The sequence below is a fragment of the Purpureocillium lilacinum genome, assembly GCF_023168085.1.
Source record: "Purpureocillium lilacinum CBS 284.36 DNA, scaffold_5, whole genome shotgun sequence".
Lineage (NCBI taxonomy): Eukaryota > Fungi > Ascomycota > Sordariomycetes > Hypocreales > Ophiocordycipitaceae > Purpureocillium > Purpureocillium lilacinum.
In genome coordinates, this window is record NW_027072115.1 from 3,861,318 (window position 1) to 3,882,802 (window position 21,485).

A 21,485-nucleotide genomic window follows, 5' to 3' on the forward strand; every position below is an offset into this window, starting at 1 on the left:
TGTCCTCCTGCCGACAGGGTGATGGGTGGCAAGGGTAGTGAGGCTGAAGAGAAGGTTGAGGAACGACGTGGTGGTTGTGAGCGGAAACCAGGCGCGAGAGTGGCTTGTCTGTTTGTCAGCCTTCGTAGTTCGTACCGGAGCGACTCCTTGGGCGGCGGCACAGTGAAGGTTTAAGGTACTGGGCCGTGGTAGTGGTAGTAATAAGGCACAAGCACAGGGACTAACTAGCAGCAGGCATGTAAGCAACCACCACCACCACCACCTGCCACGATGGCATTGGATGACGGTTGACGGGTGACGGACGGAAAGAGGGGGGGACGAGCGACGAGCGACGAGCGACGAGCGACGACGATTGCTCCTGCCATCCCAAGCCGTCGGTGCCAGTGGCGCCTTCCCTCTCGCGCGGACGCACGCTTAACGGCCCAGTAACGTGCTCCGCCCGGGCCAGGCCAAGCCGAGCCAAGTGCGAACGAGCCGGTCTTGCCAGTGGCTCCAATTAACTTAAGCCCCAACCAAGCCAGGTGCAACATCGACACGGGGGGAGGCGCTAACCGCCCGCCGTAGCTTCCCAAGAATCCCGTCCCAAGTCTCCCCCCGGCATCGCCTGCTGCGCTGGCACTTGATGGCACTTGCGGGCACTTGCTGGCACTGGGGCCAGGCGCTCCATCTTGGTTGGGCTTAGGCCCTCGCGCGGAACATTGCCGACTAGCAAACCAACCCGTCTCCTACCTCATTGTGGTCCGATGAGCTCGAGAACAGACGATGTCCGCGGGAGCTTCACCTGGTCGACCTTGACGACCAACAGACGCCGATTACGGGGAAACCATCCGGGCGCTTGGGCATCGCTTCGACACTCGCCTCGCCTCGCCTCGACTCGCGACGCTTGGATCCTTACCTTGTACGCAAGGGATCCTCCAACTCTCCGGACTGCCCGCGCTATTCGGACGAGCCTTTCCAGTCGCGTCCGTGTCCAGCGTGTTGATGCGATGCACTCCTCCTGGCAACTTCCGCCACCGGAAAGTCTCATGTGGCCGCGCGCTTCGCAGCGCCAAATCTGGCCAGGCATTCCCAGGCCCCCAACCATCGTCGCCCCTGTTTCACGGCCCTCCCCCGAACGCCCGCCATCCGCCGCCGCGGTTCACGCCAAACATTAAACAACCCTTACCCTGACTTTGCCTGTGCCTCTGCTACAGTCTACTAACAGCGGCTCCCTAGGCACGACCCACGTACTCGGGCGGGCCGCCGAAATTGTTCGGTAACCAATTGGCGCGCCATCCGGAAGCCGATCTGCTGCCCCCCCTCGCCCTTAAGACGGGCCGCCGACAAGTGTCGCCCCAGACTTCGCTGGCCAAACTCCAGACGGCACCATCTCGTTGCAGGAACCTGCGCCAGAGGGCAAAAAGGAAAAGTGGTACCGGAGAAAAAAGAACAAGGCGGCTGGTCCGTCGTCTCGAACGGTGTCAAGGGCCAAGGGAAAGGGGTCTGGCGATCCGGGGAAAGCAACGGCGTCGTGGTAGCCGGCTCCATCTCCGTTGCGCCCCAAAGCGAGACCATGACAAATTTCCTTTCAACGCTCCCCCTTTGCGCGAGTGCGCCTTAACTCCGAAAGCGAAATCGGACCTTGGGACTGCTCTCCAGATCCTGCCGTGTTAGCGTCGATCGCGGCCATTCCGATGAGGCGCAGCGCAACATCGCCCGTCACCATGTGGATGCCGACTTGGCGTTGAATACTTTGGCAACAGCGTGCAATTCGCAACCCTACTTGCCTACACTACTTCCCAACTAAATCAACTTGCTCATCAGGGGAATTCAGGCTGTCTTGTTCCCGGGCCTGTTCTGGGTCCCACCCCGATGCGCTTGACAGACCTTGGCTGCTTTTCTTTGTGTGGACTCGTGCAGCTGTCAAAGACTCAGAATCCGTACGAGCCCCAGCGTTGTCTGACTCGATCCTGGACGTCCTCTGGGTACGACTCTCGGAACGAGCCCTGCTTCCAGAAACGATGGGAGGACGTGAACTCGACAGGGAACAAGCAGCATCGAACTACCTTTCTGTGATGTCCAGCTGCCTCGATGCCGTGGCTGACATACGGTATCAGCGGTATGTTGGGATACTCGTCAAAGAAGAACTCGTTCGCTCCAGGTTGACACCTCGTGGCCTCAGCCCAGACTACGTCCTGCAGGCTTGATGGGTCGATGTCATCGCTTACTAGGTATATCTTGGGAATGTAGTACCCGGGCTTGGAGCCGAAGACGATGTGACCAACCCGAATGCTAAAGTCGGCGATATTTGTGGACAGTGCTCGCAGCTGCCGTGTGTCGACCTGTAGCACGAACCACAGGCAGTGGGACTCAAACGGGTTCCAGACCGTCTTAATCGGAAGCCCCGCTGCCTGACAGATCGAGAGAACTTCTGCCGCCTGCATGACACCCCATACCGTGTGATTCTCTTCGACGGCCTTGCCCGCTACACAGATTGGGACGATGGGGTCCTCCCTGTAAGTCAGGGCATCGATCTTGAAGACAGGCCAGTCCTTGGAAGTCCCTGGAAACACGAGCCCGTGGTATTCCGCCATGGGACCCTCTGGCGCCGTCTCCGTGCTCGATATGACACCTTCCAAGACGAGCTCGGCATTTGATGGAACGCGAATGTCGCTCGTCTCGCACTTGACGACCTCGACCGCGCTGCCAGTCAAGGCGCCGATGAAATCCGTCTCGTTGACACCTTTGGGCAGCGGCATGCCACTGACCATGATGGCAGCCGGGGGAACGCCGAAGCAAAGCGCGAAGGGCATGTCCTGTCCCATCTCCCGCCACATATCCCGGATGACCCCGATGTCCTGTCGCGGGATGACTGGGCCGACTATGGATCGCTTGCCGTGGAGCATGCCCCGGGTGATGGACCAGTTTACCCAGGCCCCGTCGGGGCTCTGCACGACGTACATGCCAAAGGTCTGAAGATATTTCCCACCGTCATCTTGGTGTAGGAAGGGTATTGGGAGAGTGGTGAGGTCGATGTCGTCGCCGAGAATTTTGAATTGCTTGACTGGACCGGTTGGCACCTCTCTTGGCGGGATTGGAGCGAGTCTCTTTGCGGCGTTGATTTTGTTGACAATCTCTTCTCCAGTGGCGGTAGCGGGAAGGCCCAAAGACTTGGCTATCCTCATGAATCGCTTGCCTGGGAGCTTACTGGCTCCCACCGGAGCTCCGAGAATCCGGAACAGGCCATTGTCGAGCCGGCCTTTGATGTTGTCGAACAAGGGGGCTTTCTCTTCCGTCTCGTATACCATACGGACGATGGCGCCGAGTTCGAGGTAGGGGTCAACCTCGGTTTGAATGACAACGAGGTCGTTTTCGTCCCTGAGCTCTTGCACGAAACGGCGGAAGTCTTGGGCAGCCGATGTGTGATTTTCAATCCGGTTCTCAGCCATGTTGAAAGAATTTTTCGAAGTTATTGGCTTGGAACAAAAAAAATAGAATGCGCTGATGGGAGGTTTGGGCAGTGCCAACATTGAGGACTATACGTTGTTTATGGGGGGCCCTTTCCTTGGAGTGAGTGCAGGGCTACTTATGGCAGTTGACACCAACACCATCCCCTACGAGCCTGCAGGTTCGCAGAAACAAGGCATTTGGCTCCGCCGAGGAGCAAATGGAAGCGGAAGCGGCAGTCGTCAGTCTTTGGTTTCCTCGGAGTCTCTCCGCCGCGACAAGGCCCTCTAGCAAGCAGTATTCCGCCGCAGTTGGAAGCCTTTACATAACGATCATCTCTATAATCGGTAGCTTCACGGTAATAAGAATCGGCAAGTGAAGGATTTTGCACTCTGTTTCGGACTTTCGTGAGCAAAAGTCTCCAACAAGAAGGTCGATCCGCGGTTGAGCGTCTCGAGATGCGCCCGCGGATCCCCGGACGGCATATTTCCATGATTATTCCCGGCAAGCGCGGACGACAACACCGCCTCGAGGTCCACCGGTGACTTCAGAGTATGTGCCTGGCTTCATGTGCGGAGCGCGATAGCTGCCTGGGCGCGAAAGGGGTGCTTCGAGGCAGGTGCGGGAGGGGGGTTGAGGTCGAGTCGTGGGAGGAGGGTTCAGGATGGACTCGATACCGCCGCAGTTGTGTGCACACCATCACGCTGTCGCATCCTTATTCCTCGTTCAAGACTGTCCAACAGCGAAGCATAACGGCCATGGATCGCCCTGACTATACAGACAATACTGCCACGGAGCAGAAGGTCGAACGCCAAGAGGTCCCACGACCGCCGCCACGCCGCAAGCGCATCATCGTCGCCATGACGGGCGCGACGGGCTCCATCCTCGGCGTCAAGACACTCCTCGCCCTCCGCCGCCTCAACGTCGAGACGCACCTCGTGATGAGCAAGTGGGCCGAGGCGACGCTCAAGCACGAGACGGACTACACGGGCGCGGCGGTGCGCGCGCTGGCCGACCACGCGCACTCCCACCACGACATGGCGGCGCCCATCGCGAGCGGGTCGTTCCGCGTCGACGGCATGGTCGTGGTGCCGTGCAGCATGAAGACGCTGGCGGCCGTCGCGGCGGGCCACTGCGACGACCTGGTGGCGCGCGCGGCCGACGTGGTGCTCAAGGAGCGGAGGAGGCTGGTGCTCGTCGCGAGGGAGTGTCCGCTCAGCGGCGTGCACATCGACAACATGGCGAGGGTGACGAGGAGTGGCGCGGTCGTCTTTCCGCCCGTGATGGCGTTTTATCATCGCCCTGGGACGGTGGAGGATTTGGTGGATCACGCGGTTGGGAGGATGCTCGATCTGTTTGACCTCGAGACGGGGGACTTTGAACGCTGGAACGGGTTTTCCAGAGGGACTGATGATGTATAGCCAGAGAAGGGAGGTTATTCCGGCTTCGTGTCTTGATTCATGAATTACCTCATCTAGTACAGTTCCGTCATCCGTCTATGGTCGTTATCCGGTCGCTATGAGTGGGAAATGCCGTTGCTCCAAATGCACAATGCGCCATTCGTTTACACAGAACCCAATGTTTTTACAATCCGTTCTTGGCTTCCGTCTTTTCCGATACAGACTGCCCCTCGGACGACTCGCCGCTGCCGCTGCCGGTGCCGTCATTGGCCTCGTTCTTCTTGCGGGTGTCCACCCAGCCGGAGCAACAGGCCGTCACGAACAGCAGCACGGACACGGCCGAAGCGAGGTAGAAGACGCGGTTCACGCTGGTGCAGTACGCGCGCAGCACACCGGGCAGCAGGTCGGCGGGGATGCCGACATCGCGGACGGCGTAGGCGCCGGCCTCGACGATGAGGCGGGGGTCGACGCCGGGTGCCTCGATGGGAAGCTCGGAGCGCAGGCTGGAGCTGAAGATGACGTTTGCGAGGGAGAGGAAGACGGCGCCGCCCATGTACTGGCAGAAGATGGACATGGACATGGCGGTGGGGACGAGGGCGGGGGTGGTGGCGTGCGGGATGGCGATGAAGCTCGTCTGCTGGACGAGGCCGCGGGCGGCGCCGAGGAGGACCTGGAAGCCGACCCAGTGGCCGGTGGAGGAGTCGGGGCGGAGCGTCGAGAGGAGGCCGGTGGCGACGGAGGTGAGGGCGCCGCCGGCGACGGCGAAGGGGAGGTAGTAGCCGACCTTGCCGACTGCGGTCATGACCTGTTAGCCAGCTTTTCCAGGGCAAGCACATCGACGCTGTGTTCATGAGGGCCATGGGCACAGGAGATGATGAGTGAGTGGTGGTGAGGCCAAGGGACTTACTCAGAAAGCCCGTGAGGACGCCAAACACGAGCGAGGGCAGAATGTTGGGCAGCATGTACACGCCGCTGGTGAGGGGGGACTTGCCCCGCACCGTCTGGAAGTAGACGGGCATCCAGTACGAGGTGAGGAACGTGGCGCCCATGACAGTCATGGCGACGAGGCAGGCGGCGACGACGACGCGGTTGCGGACGACGGGGGTGGGGATGAGGGCGTCGGGCCCCTTGCGCCACTCCCAGGCGACGAAGACGAGGAAGAGGACGCCCGCGCCGCAGAAGAGGCCGATGATGGTGGCGCTGGACCAGGCGTGGACGCTGCCGCCCCACTGCAGGGCGAGGAGCAGCATGACGGCCGAGGGGGAGAGGAGGAGGAAGCCGACGAGGTCGAGGCTGCGGTGGAGGGTGGGCAGGACGTCGCGGACGGGGCGGATGGTGGTCTGGTCGGCGATGGTGACGAAGAGGGTGCCGCCGAGGACGATGGCGCCGAGGGGGAGGTTGATGTAGAAGCCTAACGGGGAGAGGGGTGAGCGTCTCTTCTTTCGGCTGTTCTCATCGTGTCTGGAGTCTGGGATCAAGGAGGGGAGAGGGGATGGGGCCAGACTTACACCATCGCCAAGACACCTTTTCGGTGAGCGCGCCGCCGATCAGGGGTCCGATGACGATGCCCAGCTGAGCGCCTATATGAGTGTCAGTCAATCAGTCAGTGCTGAGGGGTGCAGGAGTTTGCATATCAAGATGCAGCGGTTGGACATACAGCCAATGCAGATACCGGTCAAGACTGCACAGTATGTTAGCTTGAGCACCATATACGACACTTTTTAACTCCATTGCAACTCACAAGCTCTCTGCTCCGGCCTCACGGCGACGCCGATGATGATGAGGGCGCCGGCAAAGACGCCCGCGACGCCGATGCCGGCGACGGCGCGGCCGACGATGAGCATGGTGGAGGAGGTGGCGACGCCGCAGATGAGGGAGCCGAGCTCGAAGATGAAGAAGAAGGCGAGGTAGACATGCTTGAGGCGGAACTGGGTGTATATCTTGCCGACGAGCGGCTGGATGGCCGCGCTGAGAGTCACAGTTAGTTTGCTGTTGTGTTGTGTCTGCGTCGGGACACAGGTGTGCATTATTTTCTTACCTGGCCAGCTGAAAGGCAGAGCCATACCAGCTAATGTCCTCGAGGGAGTGGAATTGAGAGGTGATTTTGGGGATTGCCTGTCGGCACAAGCTGTGTTAGTGACTTGGCGCGTGCATTCGAGGTGATACGGAGCTCGACAGCTCTGCGACAGGAATCGTACCGTCGCGACAATGGCATTGTCGAGCAGGACCAGGAAGCTGGCGGTGATGAGCGAGCTCATGACCAGCCACATCTGGACGCCGGCCAGGTACTTGCGCTCATCATCCCGGGAGGCGGGCGTGACGCCCTCGACGGCGGTCTCGAGATCCGAGTCGAGGGTCAGATCGGATGCGTCCGTGTGCTTGGCGGCGTCGTCGCCAAGAGGCGGCTGCGGCTGCGGCTGCGGCGCCCCGGCCGGTGGCAGCTTCTCGTCCTTTTCCATGGCGGCGCGGGCGGGCGGTGGCTGTGTTTTTCTCACTCTCTGTTGGTCTTGTCGAGGGATGGATTTGCAAGAGGGCCGAAACCTCCTATTTGTCCCTTTGCTGGCAACTCTGAGAGACTTCGCATTCGACCGCGCTTCGCCCGGGCTAGAGAGCGGGAAAGGGGGCGGCGCCGGCGTGCCTTTTTAATATCGCGAGCTTAAAAAGGGATCACGCGCGGGGGGGGAAGAGGGGGGAGGGGATGGAGGAGCTGGCGAGCCAGCGGGTGGACGACGAGAACTCGGCCGTTTGCTTCTTTCCGGCCTCGCATTCGCACAAACAGAAGAGAGCGCGTGGACGACTTCGGCCCGCCCTGCCTGCTTGCTTGCATGAAGGCAGGCTTGGTAGGTAGGGCTGAGAGGGCGATTCACCGGTCTTGGCAGAAAGTCGCCGAGCCGACCTGCTGGGATTCCAACGGTTCGACGGCTTCCATTGGAGACGGGACGAGAGGGAAAAAAGGGATTCGCGCAACGGCGGGCGACCCCAAATCCGGGTGTCTGGCCCGCGACGGAGGAATCGTTGCCATGGGGGAGAGGCTTTTGGGCGCTGCAGCTATCGAATCCCTTCGGCCGCAGCGCAGCGTGTGCGCCGTCTCCAACGAGTTTAGTCCTGGGAGGAAAACTAGGCAAATAAGCGCCATACGACCAGGTTGCGCCGAAGCGGGTTTCGTTTGAGCCGCATCCCGCCCCCGGGGTTGTGGGTTTGCTGAATGCTGACCCCTAGCGCGGCGCAAGCGGGGGGGATACACACACCTGTCATTGATTCGTGATGGGGTCCTCCACGGCAGTCGGCTGAGGCTTTTGAGATCGTGTTCGTAATTACGAGCAGGGGGGGCTTCGTTTTGTCGTGAGATGGCGCATCTCTGACGTACGAGTATGCGCCTGATGGGCAGCCGGGGGATGATGACGAAGCAGTTCGACGCCAGCGACGAGTGCATGTTTTCCGAATCCCGCCCTTGCGTGGAGCTGACGTCGCGGAATTCGATCAAGGCCCAAGGGGGAAAGAACAATGACAAGCTCGCTCGTTGATTTCAAGTCCCTTCCAGGAGATGTTGAAATCTCGGATCCGGAGCCGATTTTCCGGGCGACTGCCGCCATGGGGTTGCAAGAGGGTCATTGGGGGTGGCACAGACAGAGCTTGTATTGAATTGCCTTTCCTACCTATACTAGGTGCCTCTCGATGGCATTGGCTTGCGGCTTTGCGCGCCCGCGACACCCGTCACCAAGAGAGGCCAGCGTTCGAGGGACGCAGTCGCCCCAGGGATAATTAACCAAGGGCATGTGCGGTCGACGCTCAACACGTGGCCGTCGAGTTGTCACAATATCTTCCATCCAAAAACACTCCAACTTGAAACGAACATGTCTCCTTGTGCGAGCGAAGTGAACGACTGTGCGCCGCAGCATTTCCCGATTGGGAATAGGGGACGGCCGGTGCGGGGCGTTCCAGCGGCGCAGTGGATGGAAGAAACCGCAGGGCGGGGAAGACGCTCCACTGAGGTGAGACTGCCCGTGGTGGTGACCGGTGAGGTGCAGGTGCTGCGCGAACGCTGTGGAATGGGGCTCTGCCCGCCCAGGACTGCCCAGGTGGGCTGCCGTCCACTGGCTGAGGCGCCCTACCTACCCGCCACCCGCAAAGTCGCAGAGGTGCCACGGCGGTCCAGTGACACGGTCCAGCGCCCTGGAGTGGGCTGGGCTGGTTCGCCGCCCCCGCACGCAACGGCCCGGCAGGGGTCGCGCTGGTCCCAGACCTCCCGTCCCTCTGCTCAGCCCCAAGGCTGTGCCCCACTGCGTCTTCAGCTGCACGGCATCCATTTCGCATCTGTGAGGCTTGGAAATAATTCCATCGCCAAATCCCTCCCTGCCACCTTTCCCCCAACAGCCTCTTCTCCCGTCGACAGCAGCTCACAGGGGCTCCAACTCTGTGACGGCGGATCGCGCGCGTGTCAACATGGGCGATCGACGGAACGGGTGGACGACCGTCGGCCACGGGCACCTCCCCGGCCAACAGCAGTATGGGCGCATCTGGGAGGCCGAGCAGGAGCTCAAGGAGCGCGAGACCATTGCCTCGTGGGACCGGGACGAGCATTGGCCAGGCATGTGAGTCGCCGTTTTCCCTGCTGAGGTATCGAACTCGGGCCATCTCTAACCTCGACCCTGTTACCCCCTTTACAGAGACAGACCCCTCTTCAGCGGCCCCGATGCGAAGCGCTTCGACGGCCGCCTCGCCAAGCTCGAGGACCTCGGCTTCGGCGCCTTTGGCCGTGTCGAAAAGGTCATGCACGGCACCGTCTGCCTCGCCCGCAAGCGCATCGTCCGCCGCCGCGGCTTCACCATCGAGGACCTGCGCCAGGAGGGCCTCACCATGCGCCGGCTCGACCACCGCCACGTCGTCAAGCTCGTCGCCACATATGCGCCCCGCTCCCACGAGCTGTGTCTGCTGATATGGCCCGCCGCCGTCTGCAACCTCAACGTCCTGCTCGAGGACATTGAGATGCTGCGCCAGCGCGAGGGCGACCGCGACGACATCATCGAGAGGCTCCACGCGCTCGACATCCGCGACCTGAGCGCCGTCGAACCCCCGTCCACGAGCCAGAGCTTCCAGTCGGACGAAAAGTGCCCCTTTGACTTCCTGAGGACGGTCATGGGCTGCGCCGCGCGAGCCATGGCCCACTGTCACGCCAATGACGTGCGCCACCTAGATATCAAGCCGTCCAACATCTTACTCCGACCAGACCGGGTATACTTGGCCGACTTTGGCATCTCCCGAGACGTCAGCGGCCAGGACCAGACCACGACGGACGGGCTCCCGGGAACGGAAAAGTGGCGCGCCCCGGAGCTGTACAGCAGCCATGGCTCGAGCATGCAGCTCTCCGATATGTACTCTCTTGGCCTCGTCTACATGAACATTGCCACCGTCCTGTACAACGTGCGCTTGGCCGAGTTCGACGAGGCCCTCAAGTACTCGTCGGCGGCGAGCCGCGAAGACCAGCTGAGGATACGCGAGGACAAGATCAGGAAGCACCTCGACAAGCTGACGGCCCACGCGCTCGTGACGCCGCCCTTCATGTTCACGTACGAGGGTCAGGAGACGGTTCGGCCGCGGCCCGTCGTGAAGCTCATCTCGCACATGGTGGCCACGGATCCGCGCAAGCGCCTGTCCGCCGACAAGACGGACGAGAAGCTGTCCATGATCGGCGGCATCCGCCAGATATACCACGCCGAGTGCTGCAAGCGGCCCATCTCGTGGGTCGAGGACAAGTGGGATAGGAAGCTCGCCGTGCTGTCGCAGCTGCGCAGCGAGAACGAGCTGCTCCGGAGGCGCGTCAGGGAGCTCGAGGGCCGCGACGAGACGTACGAGGCGCGGCTCGATAACGAGCGCAACCAGCATCGCCAGGCCGTCGACCGCCTGCAAGCCCATCTCAAGGAGGCTGAGGAAAAGTACCAGAAGCTGGAACTCGAAAAGACGTCTCGACGAGGATCACACGGCCAGGGCGCCCGTCCGAACCCCACGCGGCCGGTTATGCCAGGTGCTAGGCGCAGCGGCGGCGTCGGCCTTGGCTTGAGCACAACAAGGTCCACGCCCACCACGCCCGCTGCGGTGAGGCCCGTCATGCAGCCGTCGTCACAATCAACACAGCAACTGCCCAGGAGCACGCCCCCATGGGGTCCGCGCAGGGCATCCCAAGCCCAAGCTCAAGCTCCGGCCAGCCCCATGGCCGCTCAGTCTCCAGCCCAAAGATCCCCCAGCGTCACCAACCTGGCCGGCTACCAGCTCCGCACCAGCAGCTCCCGGTCAAGGCTTCCCCTGCCCGTCACTCCCAACAGCCGCAGCGGCACGCCCGTGCTCGCCCGCGACCAGAGCATGACGGACAGCAGCATGGCCTCATCCGTCTTCTCGCGCCGCAGCGTCGACACGGCGCCCACGCCCGCCAACAACAGCCCGCAGCTGCAGCGCACCACGCCAGGCCGCGAGAGTGGTGACGCCGGCAACCCGCCTAGACCTGAAGAGCAGTGGACAGAGCTCCCCGCGCAGCAGCAGCCGCCCCCGTCGCCGAGCGAGTCCCGCCGGCGCGCGTCCGCCGCGACGCAGGACAGCGCCCCCCGTCCGCCGCCCGTCGCCACGCCCTCCCCGCCGGGTAGCCCCGTGCTGTCCATGACGGGCACCGCGTCCATCATGTCCTCGCCCCGCACGCTCCGCTCCGAGCTCCTCTCCGACGCAGGCAGCGACGCAAACTCGACGGCGCGCCCTGCTGTGCCGTCGCTGCAGTCGGCAAGGAGCTGGGCCGAGGTGGCCCGGCCGGAGAGGCGGCGCGCTCAAGCCCCCAGACGTGCCTAAACGTCAGGGCACGGACAATGCTTATTTCGTCCTGTGGACAAGGAATGCGGTAGGCAGTGCTGGCTCCTGAAGGGATGATGGAGGGTCATGACTTGACGATGTGATATGATGCTTTTTGTTGTTTGCGTTTCGGGGCGTTGAGGATGAGAGCAGACGTATCTCGTCGGAAAAAAAGTCCCTGCTTTGATATACCACTGCGCACCAACGATTTGCTTAGTTTAGGTACTGCATAGCGGCTGGCTTGGAAGACGGGGTTCCTTTTGCTAGATTCAAAACATTTTGTTTGGATATTCATGATGTCGTATTGTTCTATATCTATGCATATGTGGCTGTGCACTCTATGAACCGCTCGAACGCCAATGACCCCCAACGCCGGCTCGTCATGCCTGATATATCTGTACAGGGAAGTGTAATACACAGGTGGCGACATGCGTCGCCTACCGAGATGCGGGCGCGTCGCCGTTGTTTGTGCGGCCCGCAGCGCCTCGTGCTAGCCACTTCATCAGCCGCGGCCGCTCCGCCTCGACGAGCGTGGTCCACGCGGCGGACAGGAACGGGTCCTTGCCGTCGAGTTGCGCGGCGCTGCCGTGTCCGAGGCGGGAGGTGATGGCCGAGAGGAGGGGTAGGGGCGGGGCCGGGTGCTCGGCGACGTTGGGCCGCGTGGTGTTGCTGCTGCTGCTGCTGCTGCCGCCGTCGCGGGTTGTCCGTCCGGTCTTTGTGTTTGGCGGGTCCGGCTTTGGGCGGCGGGGGAGGGCAGCACGGTTGTCGTTGTGGTTGTCGCCATTGTCTCGTTCTAACTCGGCGAGGGCGCGTTCTTCCTCGACGATGCGGCTGAGGGCGATGCCGCGGGCGGTCCAGTCCTGCCAGGTCTTCTCGACGCGCCATTCCCACCACAGGCGCGCGAGCTGCACGCTCCAGCTGTACGACGAGGTTGCCGCTGACGGCGACGACGCCCTGGACCTGGCTGTTGCGCCGTTGCCGTGCCAAGTCTTCTCTCCGCCGGGCGCCTCGATGTCCACGTCCAGGGCAGTGACGCCTTCGCGGCGCATCTGCTCGGCGACAAGCCCATCCCACTCGTCCTCGAGCACGGCAGCAGGCACAAGCTCGTCGTCAATCTCGACAATCTTGTAGATGCTGCGCTGGAAGATGCGGTCCTTGCGGCCGACCATGCGGCTCAGCGCGCGGGGCTGCGGCTTGGCCATGCGCAGGAAGGGCTGGCCGTCGGCGGTGGAGCACAGGGACGGAACGCGGCGCGGGAGGAGGGAGGAGGCAGCGTCGAGGGAGGCGCGCGGCCGGGGGAGGGACGTGGAGACATACGAGGGCGGGTGGCCCGGCGGCGCGGCGTTGACGATGAGCGGCTCGGGGAGCGGTTGGGGAACGAACGGTGCGCGGCGACGGATTCGGGATCGGGACGGTGCGGCGGTTTCGAGACTCCGCTGCTGCTTTGCGAGATGGCTATCACTGTCACGCTCTTGCGCAGCACTACGGATGTGTGCGACGAGCTGCGCGTTCTCGGGCGAGGAGACGTCGCGCGCGCGCGCGAGCACCTCGAGGAAGCGATACCCGGCGACCATGGAGGCGTAGACGAGGCGCAGGCTGGTGTAGGCGCGGTTGCCAGCGACGCGCCGCCTCACCGTCTCGGCGATTGGGCCCAGGCGGGGAGGAACCACGGCGGTGGCAGCGGCGGTGGCGGCGGTGGCATGTTTCTGTTTCGGTGTTGCGCCGGCCGGCCGGTGGAGGAGGAGGAGGTCCTCGGGGAGAGGGACCCGGCGCGCGGAGCGGACGAGGGCGCGGTAGAGGGCGAGGGCGGCGGCGCGGTGGCGCGGGTCGCGGGCGGGCACGAAGGGGAGACGACGCATGTTCGGCGGGTTTCGGGTGGTTAGGGCGCGGGTATCGTGGAGCTAGACATGGCTGGGCGCGGAGCGTTGCACTCCGTCCGCAATGCTTGAGTGTGGTGTCGCGGCGTGGTGAGATGCGTCGCGGAGCTTGGTTGTTGAGGCTTGCACGCACGGGGCAGCTTGTTGGTTCGATGCGGTGGTCCCTGGACTCGCTGTGGAGCCGGGCTTCTGGATTTGTTCTGGAAGTCGGAGGCCCCGCTCTAGGGTAGGCCAATTTAGTCGCCTAGTTTTGGCAGCCATACGAAGTAGACAGGTCTGCTGTGCGCGCTGCCATTGGCAACGGACTTCCTGACGGAGTGCGGACTTTGATTCCACGAGCCTCCCGTATGTCATGATGCTCTCGTCCATCAGTTTAGTCATCGGCTCTCGGCAAAGGCGAGGAGCGAGAGCGGAGCCCCATCGACGTGTTTCCTTCGTACGTGCAGCTGCCGCAAGTCCCGGGCTGGGCCCTCAAGGCCCTCCCTCCGTTCCCCGCTGGCGCGAATTATCTGGCGGCGCGGCGGGTCCCCATCGCAGTCACTGACACGGGGGAGGCGGACAAGTGTGGAGCCAGAGACAACGGAGTGTCGGGGCGGACTTTTGAGCAAGTCCGTGTGGGCTGGGGACGTTCGGGGGGAGAGAGTGTGTGTGGTCAGCGGACGTGGAGAAGTGCGCGATGCCGAGGGCGTCGCGCGAGTCGATGGATGGACGGGCAACAAGCAAGCAAGGGTGGGATGGAACGGGGTGTTGCGTTTGTGCAGGGGCGCCGCTCGCGGCTGGGTCCGCGTGATGCGATGGCGTCTACTGATGGACCAGGGGGGAGTTGCCAGGGCGAGCTGAACAAGTGCTTGGGTGTATGAATGAGCGACGTCCCGTAACTTACAGTACAGTTCAATGAAGATGCGGACGGAAGCGATAGAGTCAAGTAGACGGCATAACTTGGCAATGCCCTGCTATGGCATATATGCTTCGCGTTCAGACGGCACTAATACCTCCCAAGGTTGAGTCCGCTGGCTCGGCGCGCTCACTGCCCAGCTCGAGCCGGCGGCCTTGGCTCTCACGTAAACTCTGGTGGAGGCTGGACTAACTAGCTAACTGGCAAGTCTGAGTCAGGCGCGCTTTGTTTTTCTCGCCAGTTTTTTCCATATTCCAAGTGAGATATTTTGCTAGACAAAGTTAGCCTGCGACATCCGTGCCTGTGCGGAGATTGACGGGCGCGCGGCCGGGCCGCAAAGTCGCGCGATGCTAGGCAGGCAGGCAGGCAGGCACGGGCTTTGTTTGCTTTGTGCCGTTATGGCGGCGCGCCGCAGCCGTAACTTAGTACATAATATCTAGCCTCCAAATGGGCGGTACGTATACAGCATGCGGCTGACCAGCACGGTAGATAAGGGAGGTACGTAAAGGCAAATAAACGCATGTTCACCGCAAAACCATGGGTTTGGTGTAGAGTACTAGGAACCGGCGGAGGGGCGGCCGCTTCGCACCGTCCTATTCGCGCCGAGCAAGCTTTCTAGGCCGCATCGCCGGCTTTGGATTTTGGCTTTCTCGCCGGGCACAGTCTGCGGCGGGCGAGCGGGCGGGCGGGGGGAGCCTGAGCCTTTGAACCTTTGGGCAAACGGTCCGACCGAAGCAGCAAGGCCCCATCTCTCTCCTGATGCCGTCGTCCAGTGCGTGTGTTTTGTAAACTCCAATTGCGAGGGTTCCGTTGTTGTAACCTTGGAGGCACGGCCGCTCCAGCTGGCGGGTTCCACCAGGACACCAAAGGATTCCAAGATGGCCGAGCTCCTTCGTCTCCTTGTCGCCCCGCAAGCTCGCCGGACTGGAGTGTCAAGCCTTGAGACAGACAGACAGGCTCGGACAATGCGGTAGGCCGGGCGGAAGGGCGGGCGGGCGGACGTACGGGTGGACGCGGAAGACTGCTGCCATCCCATGCCCAGCATGGGATGGGGATTGACGGACGGGTGGGCTGGGGTATCGCGTGGCACTGCGCACGAGCAAACCTGGAAATCGCGGGAATGCTGGCAAGGATGATGGGAAAGGAAAACGACCTACCAGCCCTGGGCCGCCGCCTGTTGCGCGCAACAAACCCGATCGACCCACGGACGGCTCTGCCGGAACCGGTAGTCATTGAGCGCGGTGGCCGCCGCCGCGGCCCCAAAGCCAGCCAACCAAAACAACTCGCGTGGTAACTTAAGTTAGCAAACAGCCAGACAGAGAGAGCCGGACCGCCAGCCAGCCAGCCAGCCCTGCAGAGCACAAAGGATGGACGGCCTGGATGGATGGGTCCGAGGACGATGACCTCAAACCTCGGACTCGGCGCGGGCAGGGCGCCATGCGGGCAGGGCGGCGGTGACCCGGTGGGCGTTAGCGCATCGCCAGGGGGGGCCTTGGCGTCCGCCGCCAGAGCCCTGGAGCCCCACAGGGCGCGCGCCCCGGCCAGCAGGGCACTAAATGGAAGTCGACCTAGCACCGGATGCCGCGCCCCCGGGGGTTCAAACATGCCGGTGCGGCGCTCACAGGAGAGACGATGGATGGGCGACGGCTTGCGGTGGTTTCCCTAGGGCGCTCGCGCGCGCTCTCGCGTCTATCGTAGGTGCCGTTCTCCGCACACGCTGGATCTGTCCCATCTGCCTACAGTACCTAACACGCCCAGTCAGACGAGCAAAGACCGCAGTCCGCGCCGTCGTCCGCGTTGGTCCGCCTGCCCTGATCGTTCAAGTACCGAACGGCTGCCCACCCTTGCCCGCGCGCCCGTGCCCGTGCCCGTCGTCGTCGTCTCTTCCACGGCGACGCACAGTTAAGACGGCCGACAACATTGTCGCTCCGTCTCCAGCCGCATCGTCAACGACAACGCGCCTCACCTCAAGGTTTGCAACAAAAACAGCATCACGAGCTGCGCCGCCCATTGGCGCTGACGGGTCGCCCAGTTGCCCGGTCGCCCGTCTCCCTTCGCAACGCCCGTCAGCAACACACGCACAACACACCTCTGCTGTTGCTGCCGCTGCTGCTGCCCTGCGGCGCGCGCTGCTGTGCGAGCGTTGGCCCGCCCCGGTGGCGCTCGACAGCTACCTAGTACCCGTTTCGAGGTGCAGGGCTGCTCGCGTGTTGGTGAAGCGTTAAGCCTCCGGCAGCCTCGGAACAGGGGGACCCAGCTTCTTCAACCCGCCAAGCTCCGCCGCCCACGGGTGGCTCCATAGTAAATTCTTGTCCGATCCCGACGAAGCTCACCGTGGTCTGAGCGCGCCGGAAAAGCGTACGACCTCATAAGAGAGGACGCTCGTCGTCGACCTCCCCCTCCCTCCCGGGCCCCTTTGGTTGACGGTTTTGGGTGGTAGTATTCGCAGTCCTCCCCTCCCCCGCAGCCCAAAGGAAAGGCGCATCCGACCAGGCCTTGGCTGCAGCGCATCACGGCCCGGCATTCAGACGCGTGCTGACCTCCCCCCCCTGCTCCTCCTGCCGCCGTCGATGCATGCGCCACCACCGCAGTCGCCGCCTCTCCTCGGCCATTGGCACGCCCTGCTGCCGCACGTCTGACCTGCCCGTGCTTGACACACACCACACCTCCAAGGACGGCCTCCCTGGCCCGGACCGGACGGTTCCTCTTCCCATCTCTCGCTCATACGACGCCGGCTTTCGTTTGCCGTCTTGGGGTTCTGCGAACCCGACATGCCCATCTGCCACTGACTTTCGGCTGCGGCTCCTTGACTTCCGTTTCACGAATCTTTTTATCCCTGTCACCCTTCAACATTGGCGGCATCTGAGGCGCCGCCTGTTCCATATACTCGCGTACTTTGACGACACCTCTACGCAAGGCGTTGCTGTGCAATCGCCATCCGACTACGCTCGCTGGTTCTACTTTTGTTCAAATCTCCTACTCGACTTCTGCTTCAATCTTCTTCTCCTTGACTCACGCTGCTTCGTCTCCTCTCCCGCTCCTCGGCCACCCACCGTATACTTGGCTTCTCGCAAGGGGGCCGCTTGGACCTCTGCCGGCTTGAGCGAGGCCCAGATTCCCCCCCGTTGTCGGTGTAGCCGCCACGCCCTCTCGCGAGCACAATGTTCCTACACTCTGGAGCAAGTCTGCATGGTCACGAATACTCCTCTCGACGACCCTCCAACGCACAGCCGCCGCCGCCGCATAAGCGACACCCCCTTCTGCGGACGGCCCTGCGGCCACTCGCTCCTGCCGACACAAACTACGCTCCTGAACCGGCCGTCGACTTTGACAGTGCCCCTCCCTCTCCTCGCCCGCCGCAGAGGAGGCACACACTCGACATCCCCGGCCCTTCGTCGCTATCTTCTCGTCGTCGTCCCTTGTCGACCACATCAGCAAGGAAGGATCTTGCCGTGAGGTTCCGCGAGCCCAGCATGGATTCGGCGCACACGCCTCTAGCCAGCGAGGACGAAGAGTCGGTCGCGGGCTCCGAGCTGAGCGACAGCACCGACGCCTCGATCCGCCGCGTCAAGCGGAAGCGCGTACCCCGACGCTCGACTCGCTTCGCCCTCGCACATCCCGCCCCTCAACTCCGCACGAAGCAGCGGATGCTGGTCCAGATACGCCCGCGGGTGCTGCTCCAGCTGCAAGAGGTCGGCGAAAGACGAGCCGTACCTGCATTTGACGTTATCCCGTCGAGCCTCATCGCCGGGACCCTCATCATCCCGCGGTTGGCGAAGCGGTTCCCCCGCATGCTCGGAGCCAGGCCGGAGCTGGCTCAAGATGACGTTCTCGTGGTTCGAAGCGACGACTACGAACCCTCGTCTCCTGCTTCGCAATCGCAATCGCAATCGCAGCCGAAGCGAGCGAGCAGAGACCTCGACAACAAGGACGTGGTGGCGGTCATTGGTGCCGCATCTCAGGACAGCAATAACAGTGCCGAGATTGTCCTCGAAGATGGGTCCACATGGCTGGCAAACTTGATGGCCAACGGATCGTACGAGTTCACCCACGTCGACGAACATGGTTTGACGTGTACGGCTCGATGGGTACGAAGAGCTGTCACGTCCAAGAGGAACAGCGCCGCATCTGTGGGCGCCACCACCCCGACGTCCACAACCCCACACGCCCCTGACTACAAATGGACATTCAGTATCATCGACCCGTCGTCGAAGAGACACCCCATTATGGGTAGCCTTACGTCCGAATCAATCGAAATTTACGACACTTACACCACCCTATCCACGTCCAGCGGCCGCTACCCACCCTCGCGATCCTTCAGTGCCGAAGCCAGGGGCGGCCACTGGGATCAAGCGCCACATCCCACACCTCGGAAGGAGGAACGGGCTACGGCAAAGGTCACGCGGGAGCAAAAGAGGCTGATGCTGGCCACGGCGACCTGGATCAGCCTCCACAAGCAGGGCTGGCCGGCGTCGGCAAACCCCAAGTTTGCCCGGTCCGCGTCGTACTGTCGGTCGGCGAGCACCGGGTCGCCATCGCGGCGCCAGTCGTACCCGGTGTACTCTGCGGACACGGACTCTCGAGCCACCAGCCCGGTAAGCTCGACGGCACAGCACCCAGAAACCCGGGCAGAGCGTTCGGGAGGTAGCCCCAGTCCCTCCCGCCCGTCGAACACGCCTGCTCGGGCCATGTCGACCGGTCGGGCCTTTATGACCCGGCGAAACGGGCGGGTGGCTCATGAGGACAACCGCATGTCGGGCACGTCCCAGCACAGCACGGAGAAATCCAAGGCGGACGACGACGAGGAGCCGCGCTGCAGGCCCAAGGTGCGGCCGTGGCTGCACAGGCTCTTCCACCGAAAGAAGCGCCCGACCAAGGATGAGGAGCTGGCCAAGTACAAACTGGACGGATAGTGATACCCCCTTCGGATGGCACCGGCGCAGGAACACGTAATGTAACAAATGTGTCACGAGACGTGACCCGATGGATGTATATATGGAACAAACACCCACAGAAGCACCGTCTGTACAAAATCTACAACGTTGACTGCTGCATGATGGTTGTTTCTTGAGTGTGATTTGTTTCGTGGTGATGATATGAAGTAGATGGATCTACGAGCTGTGCCTGACGTACGAATACAGAGCGCAAGGAGAGGAGGAAGATTGCGCGATGATGGAACGTGGTCCGCGCGCTCGCTGCGCATCCTTGCCCGGGGGTGGAGCCCCAGCCCACGGTCCGGGGATCCGGGGAGGGAGTCCGTGCTGCAGGAGGAGCCGAGCTGCCGAGTCGGAACGTCAACGCTGCAAATTTCCCGCCAGGGACCAAGGACCGTTGGGTGCGTGGCGGCGGCAGGCAGGGAGGCATGGGTAGCTAGTTCTACTGGCAGCTTGCATGACAGACACCAGGTATGTAATGTATTATGTGCGAAGAGCGTCCTACGACCGTTGCTCCTCGCCGGGCTGGCTGGCTGGCTGGCTAGCAGGCGCCCGTGGCATCCGGTGAGGGAACATGTCGGTCACCCGACGTGATCTGATTCTGGAAGCGGAGGTCATTACGCGACTGTCAGCGCCACGGGCAGGCAGGGCAGGCAAGCGTGTGGTGTACGCGTACAGAACACATACTACGGGAATATCTGTCTGTCTGGCAGGACTGTTTGCTCCCTCCCCAAGGCTGGATGACCTCCTGGTCTTGCAGGCAGGCAGGCTGGCTGGAAGATGACGTGTCGGACGGGACGTCGAGGTATCGGGCGACGGCGACGGCGAAGGCTGCCCGGTGCTCGGCTAGGGAGGGGGATTGGGGCCTCATAGCGTTGACAAGCACAGGGCGTGTGGTTTGGGGTCGCACGGGATGCGAGCTGCTTGCTTGCCTGCCTGCCTGCCTGCCTGATTGTCTGGACGCGTGAGGTGCTACGGCTTACAAAGGAGTGGTGGACGGGATAAGGACAGCAGCTTGCTGGAGCGGGGAGGTGAGGCGAGGTGAGGCGAAGCGAGGCGAGGCGCGGCGCGGCTGGACGGAAGGGGGAAGTGGTAGGCATTAATTGAGGTACGTGGAGGGCATCTGGGCATACCACCGTTCAGCGCAGCACACGGCTATCGGAGACCTAAGCTGGCGCTGGCGGGCTTTTGGTTCCAGGTTGGCTGTGGTGAGTGATGATCTGGCGTTTTGCAGTTTATCACCCTTTCATACCAACGACACCCAGCACTGGCCATCGTCTTTGCTTCAGAGGTAGGTAACTTACTCATGTCTCTGCGCCATTCGAGTGCTTCCTGCGTCGAAGTTGGGGCGGCTTAAAGCGCAGGCCATGGACCTCGTGGACCTCCACTGAGAGCTCCGCTGGCTGCTACCCGACCAGCTGGTGCTGCTGCCACCACTTCAATCACCCGACTGGGCCGGGCACAGATCCAGTTAGCGCATCGTCTCCACCCAACTGAACCCCGTTCCGTCGCCGGCCGCGCCCACCTGCCTGCACATTCGCCTCCAGCTGCCAGCGCCGCGCCGCACCGTTCGTCATTCATCTACCTGCCTAATGTACCGCGTCCGCTGCGCACGCGCCAAACGGTACATCCGCCCCATGCACCACCTCCACTCTCACCTTTACCTTGCCTGAGGAGGACCTGAGAGAGGACCTACCTGAGGCACTGCAGCTGGCAGCTCCGAAATCTAGGCTCCTACTGGGTGGCATCATCACCACCACCACCACCCGTCATCACTGTCCCATTGAACTTGGGCCATCCATCCCCATCCTCGCCGTCGTCCGCCAGCAGAGCTCCCCCTGCCTGGCCCCCTCCCCCTTCCGTCCTCTTCTCTTCCTCATCTCCCGCCAACCTCGTCGTTGGGCCCAAGCTTCCCGTCAATTCGCTCCTCGGCGCACGCTCCCGCATTCATTTCCATGGGCAGCAACGACCGCCGTCCTGCCCCGACCCCGTGCTTGCATACCTTGCAAGGTTGGCTGCCGCACCGCTGCCGCCAGACGCACGCCGCCCCGCGACGAGCCGCCTGCGTCTCTCCTCTGCATGCTTGTTGCTCGTGCATAGGTACATACTAGCATACATTCTA

At 62.5% G+C, this 21,485-nt stretch overlaps 6 protein-coding genes across 6 annotated transcripts; 3 read left to right on the forward strand and 3 right to left on the reverse strand.

The window, feature by feature from the left end:
• Positions 1-1,910: 1,910 nt before the first annotated feature.
• Positions 1,911-3,428, reverse strand: PLICBS_007770 (uncharacterized protein; the record flags this gene model as incomplete). The annotated part of the gene is made up of 1 exon (XM_018321237.2): positions 1,911-3,428. The coding sequence occupies one exon, from the start codon at positions 3,426-3,428 to the stop codon at positions 1,911-1,913; it is 1,518 nt and encodes a 505-aa protein (XP_018181134.2).
• Positions 3,429-4,184: 756 nt separating this feature from the next.
• PLICBS_007771 (uncharacterized protein) lies at positions 4,185-4,847 on the forward strand (the record flags this gene model as incomplete). Its single annotated transcript, XM_018321238.2, has 1 exon — positions 4,185-4,847. The coding sequence occupies one exon, from the start codon at positions 4,185-4,187 to the stop codon at positions 4,845-4,847; it is 663 nt and encodes a 220-aa protein (XP_018181135.2).
• Positions 4,848-5,010: 163 nt separating this feature from the next.
• PLICBS_007772 (uncharacterized protein) lies at positions 5,011-7,285 on the reverse strand (the record flags this gene model as incomplete). The annotated part of the gene is made up of 7 exons (XM_018321239.2): positions 5,011-5,618; positions 5,734-6,237; positions 6,335-6,406; positions 6,484-6,507; positions 6,568-6,794; positions 6,865-6,941; positions 7,025-7,285. The coding sequence occupies 7 exons, from the start codon at positions 7,283-7,285 to the stop codon at positions 5,011-5,013; spliced, it is 1,773 nt and encodes a 590-aa protein (XP_018181136.2).
• Positions 7,286-9,269: 1,984 nt separating this feature from the next.
• On the forward strand, positions 9,270-11,657 carry PLICBS_007773 (uncharacterized protein; the record flags this gene model as incomplete). The annotated part of the gene is made up of 2 exons (XM_065601241.1): positions 9,270-9,418; positions 9,494-11,657. 2 exons carry the CDS (start codon positions 9,270-9,272, stop codon positions 11,655-11,657), a joined length of 2,313 nt encoding a protein of 770 aa, XP_065457313.1.
• A 437-nt stretch (positions 11,658-12,094) lies between these two features.
• PLICBS_007774 (uncharacterized protein) lies at positions 12,095-13,516 on the reverse strand (the record flags this gene model as incomplete). Its single annotated transcript, XM_018321241.2, has 1 exon — positions 12,095-13,516. One exon carries the CDS (start codon positions 13,514-13,516, stop codon positions 12,095-12,097), a length of 1,422 nt encoding a protein of 473 aa, XP_018181138.2.
• A 4,074-nt stretch (positions 13,517-17,590) lies between these two features.
• On the forward strand, positions 17,591-19,342 carry PLICBS_007775 (uncharacterized protein; the record flags this gene model as incomplete). The annotated part of the gene is made up of 1 exon (XM_018321242.2): positions 17,591-19,342. The coding sequence occupies one exon, from the start codon at positions 17,591-17,593 to the stop codon at positions 19,340-19,342; it is 1,752 nt and encodes a 583-aa protein (XP_018181139.2).
• Positions 19,343-21,485: the final 2,143 nt, after the last annotated feature.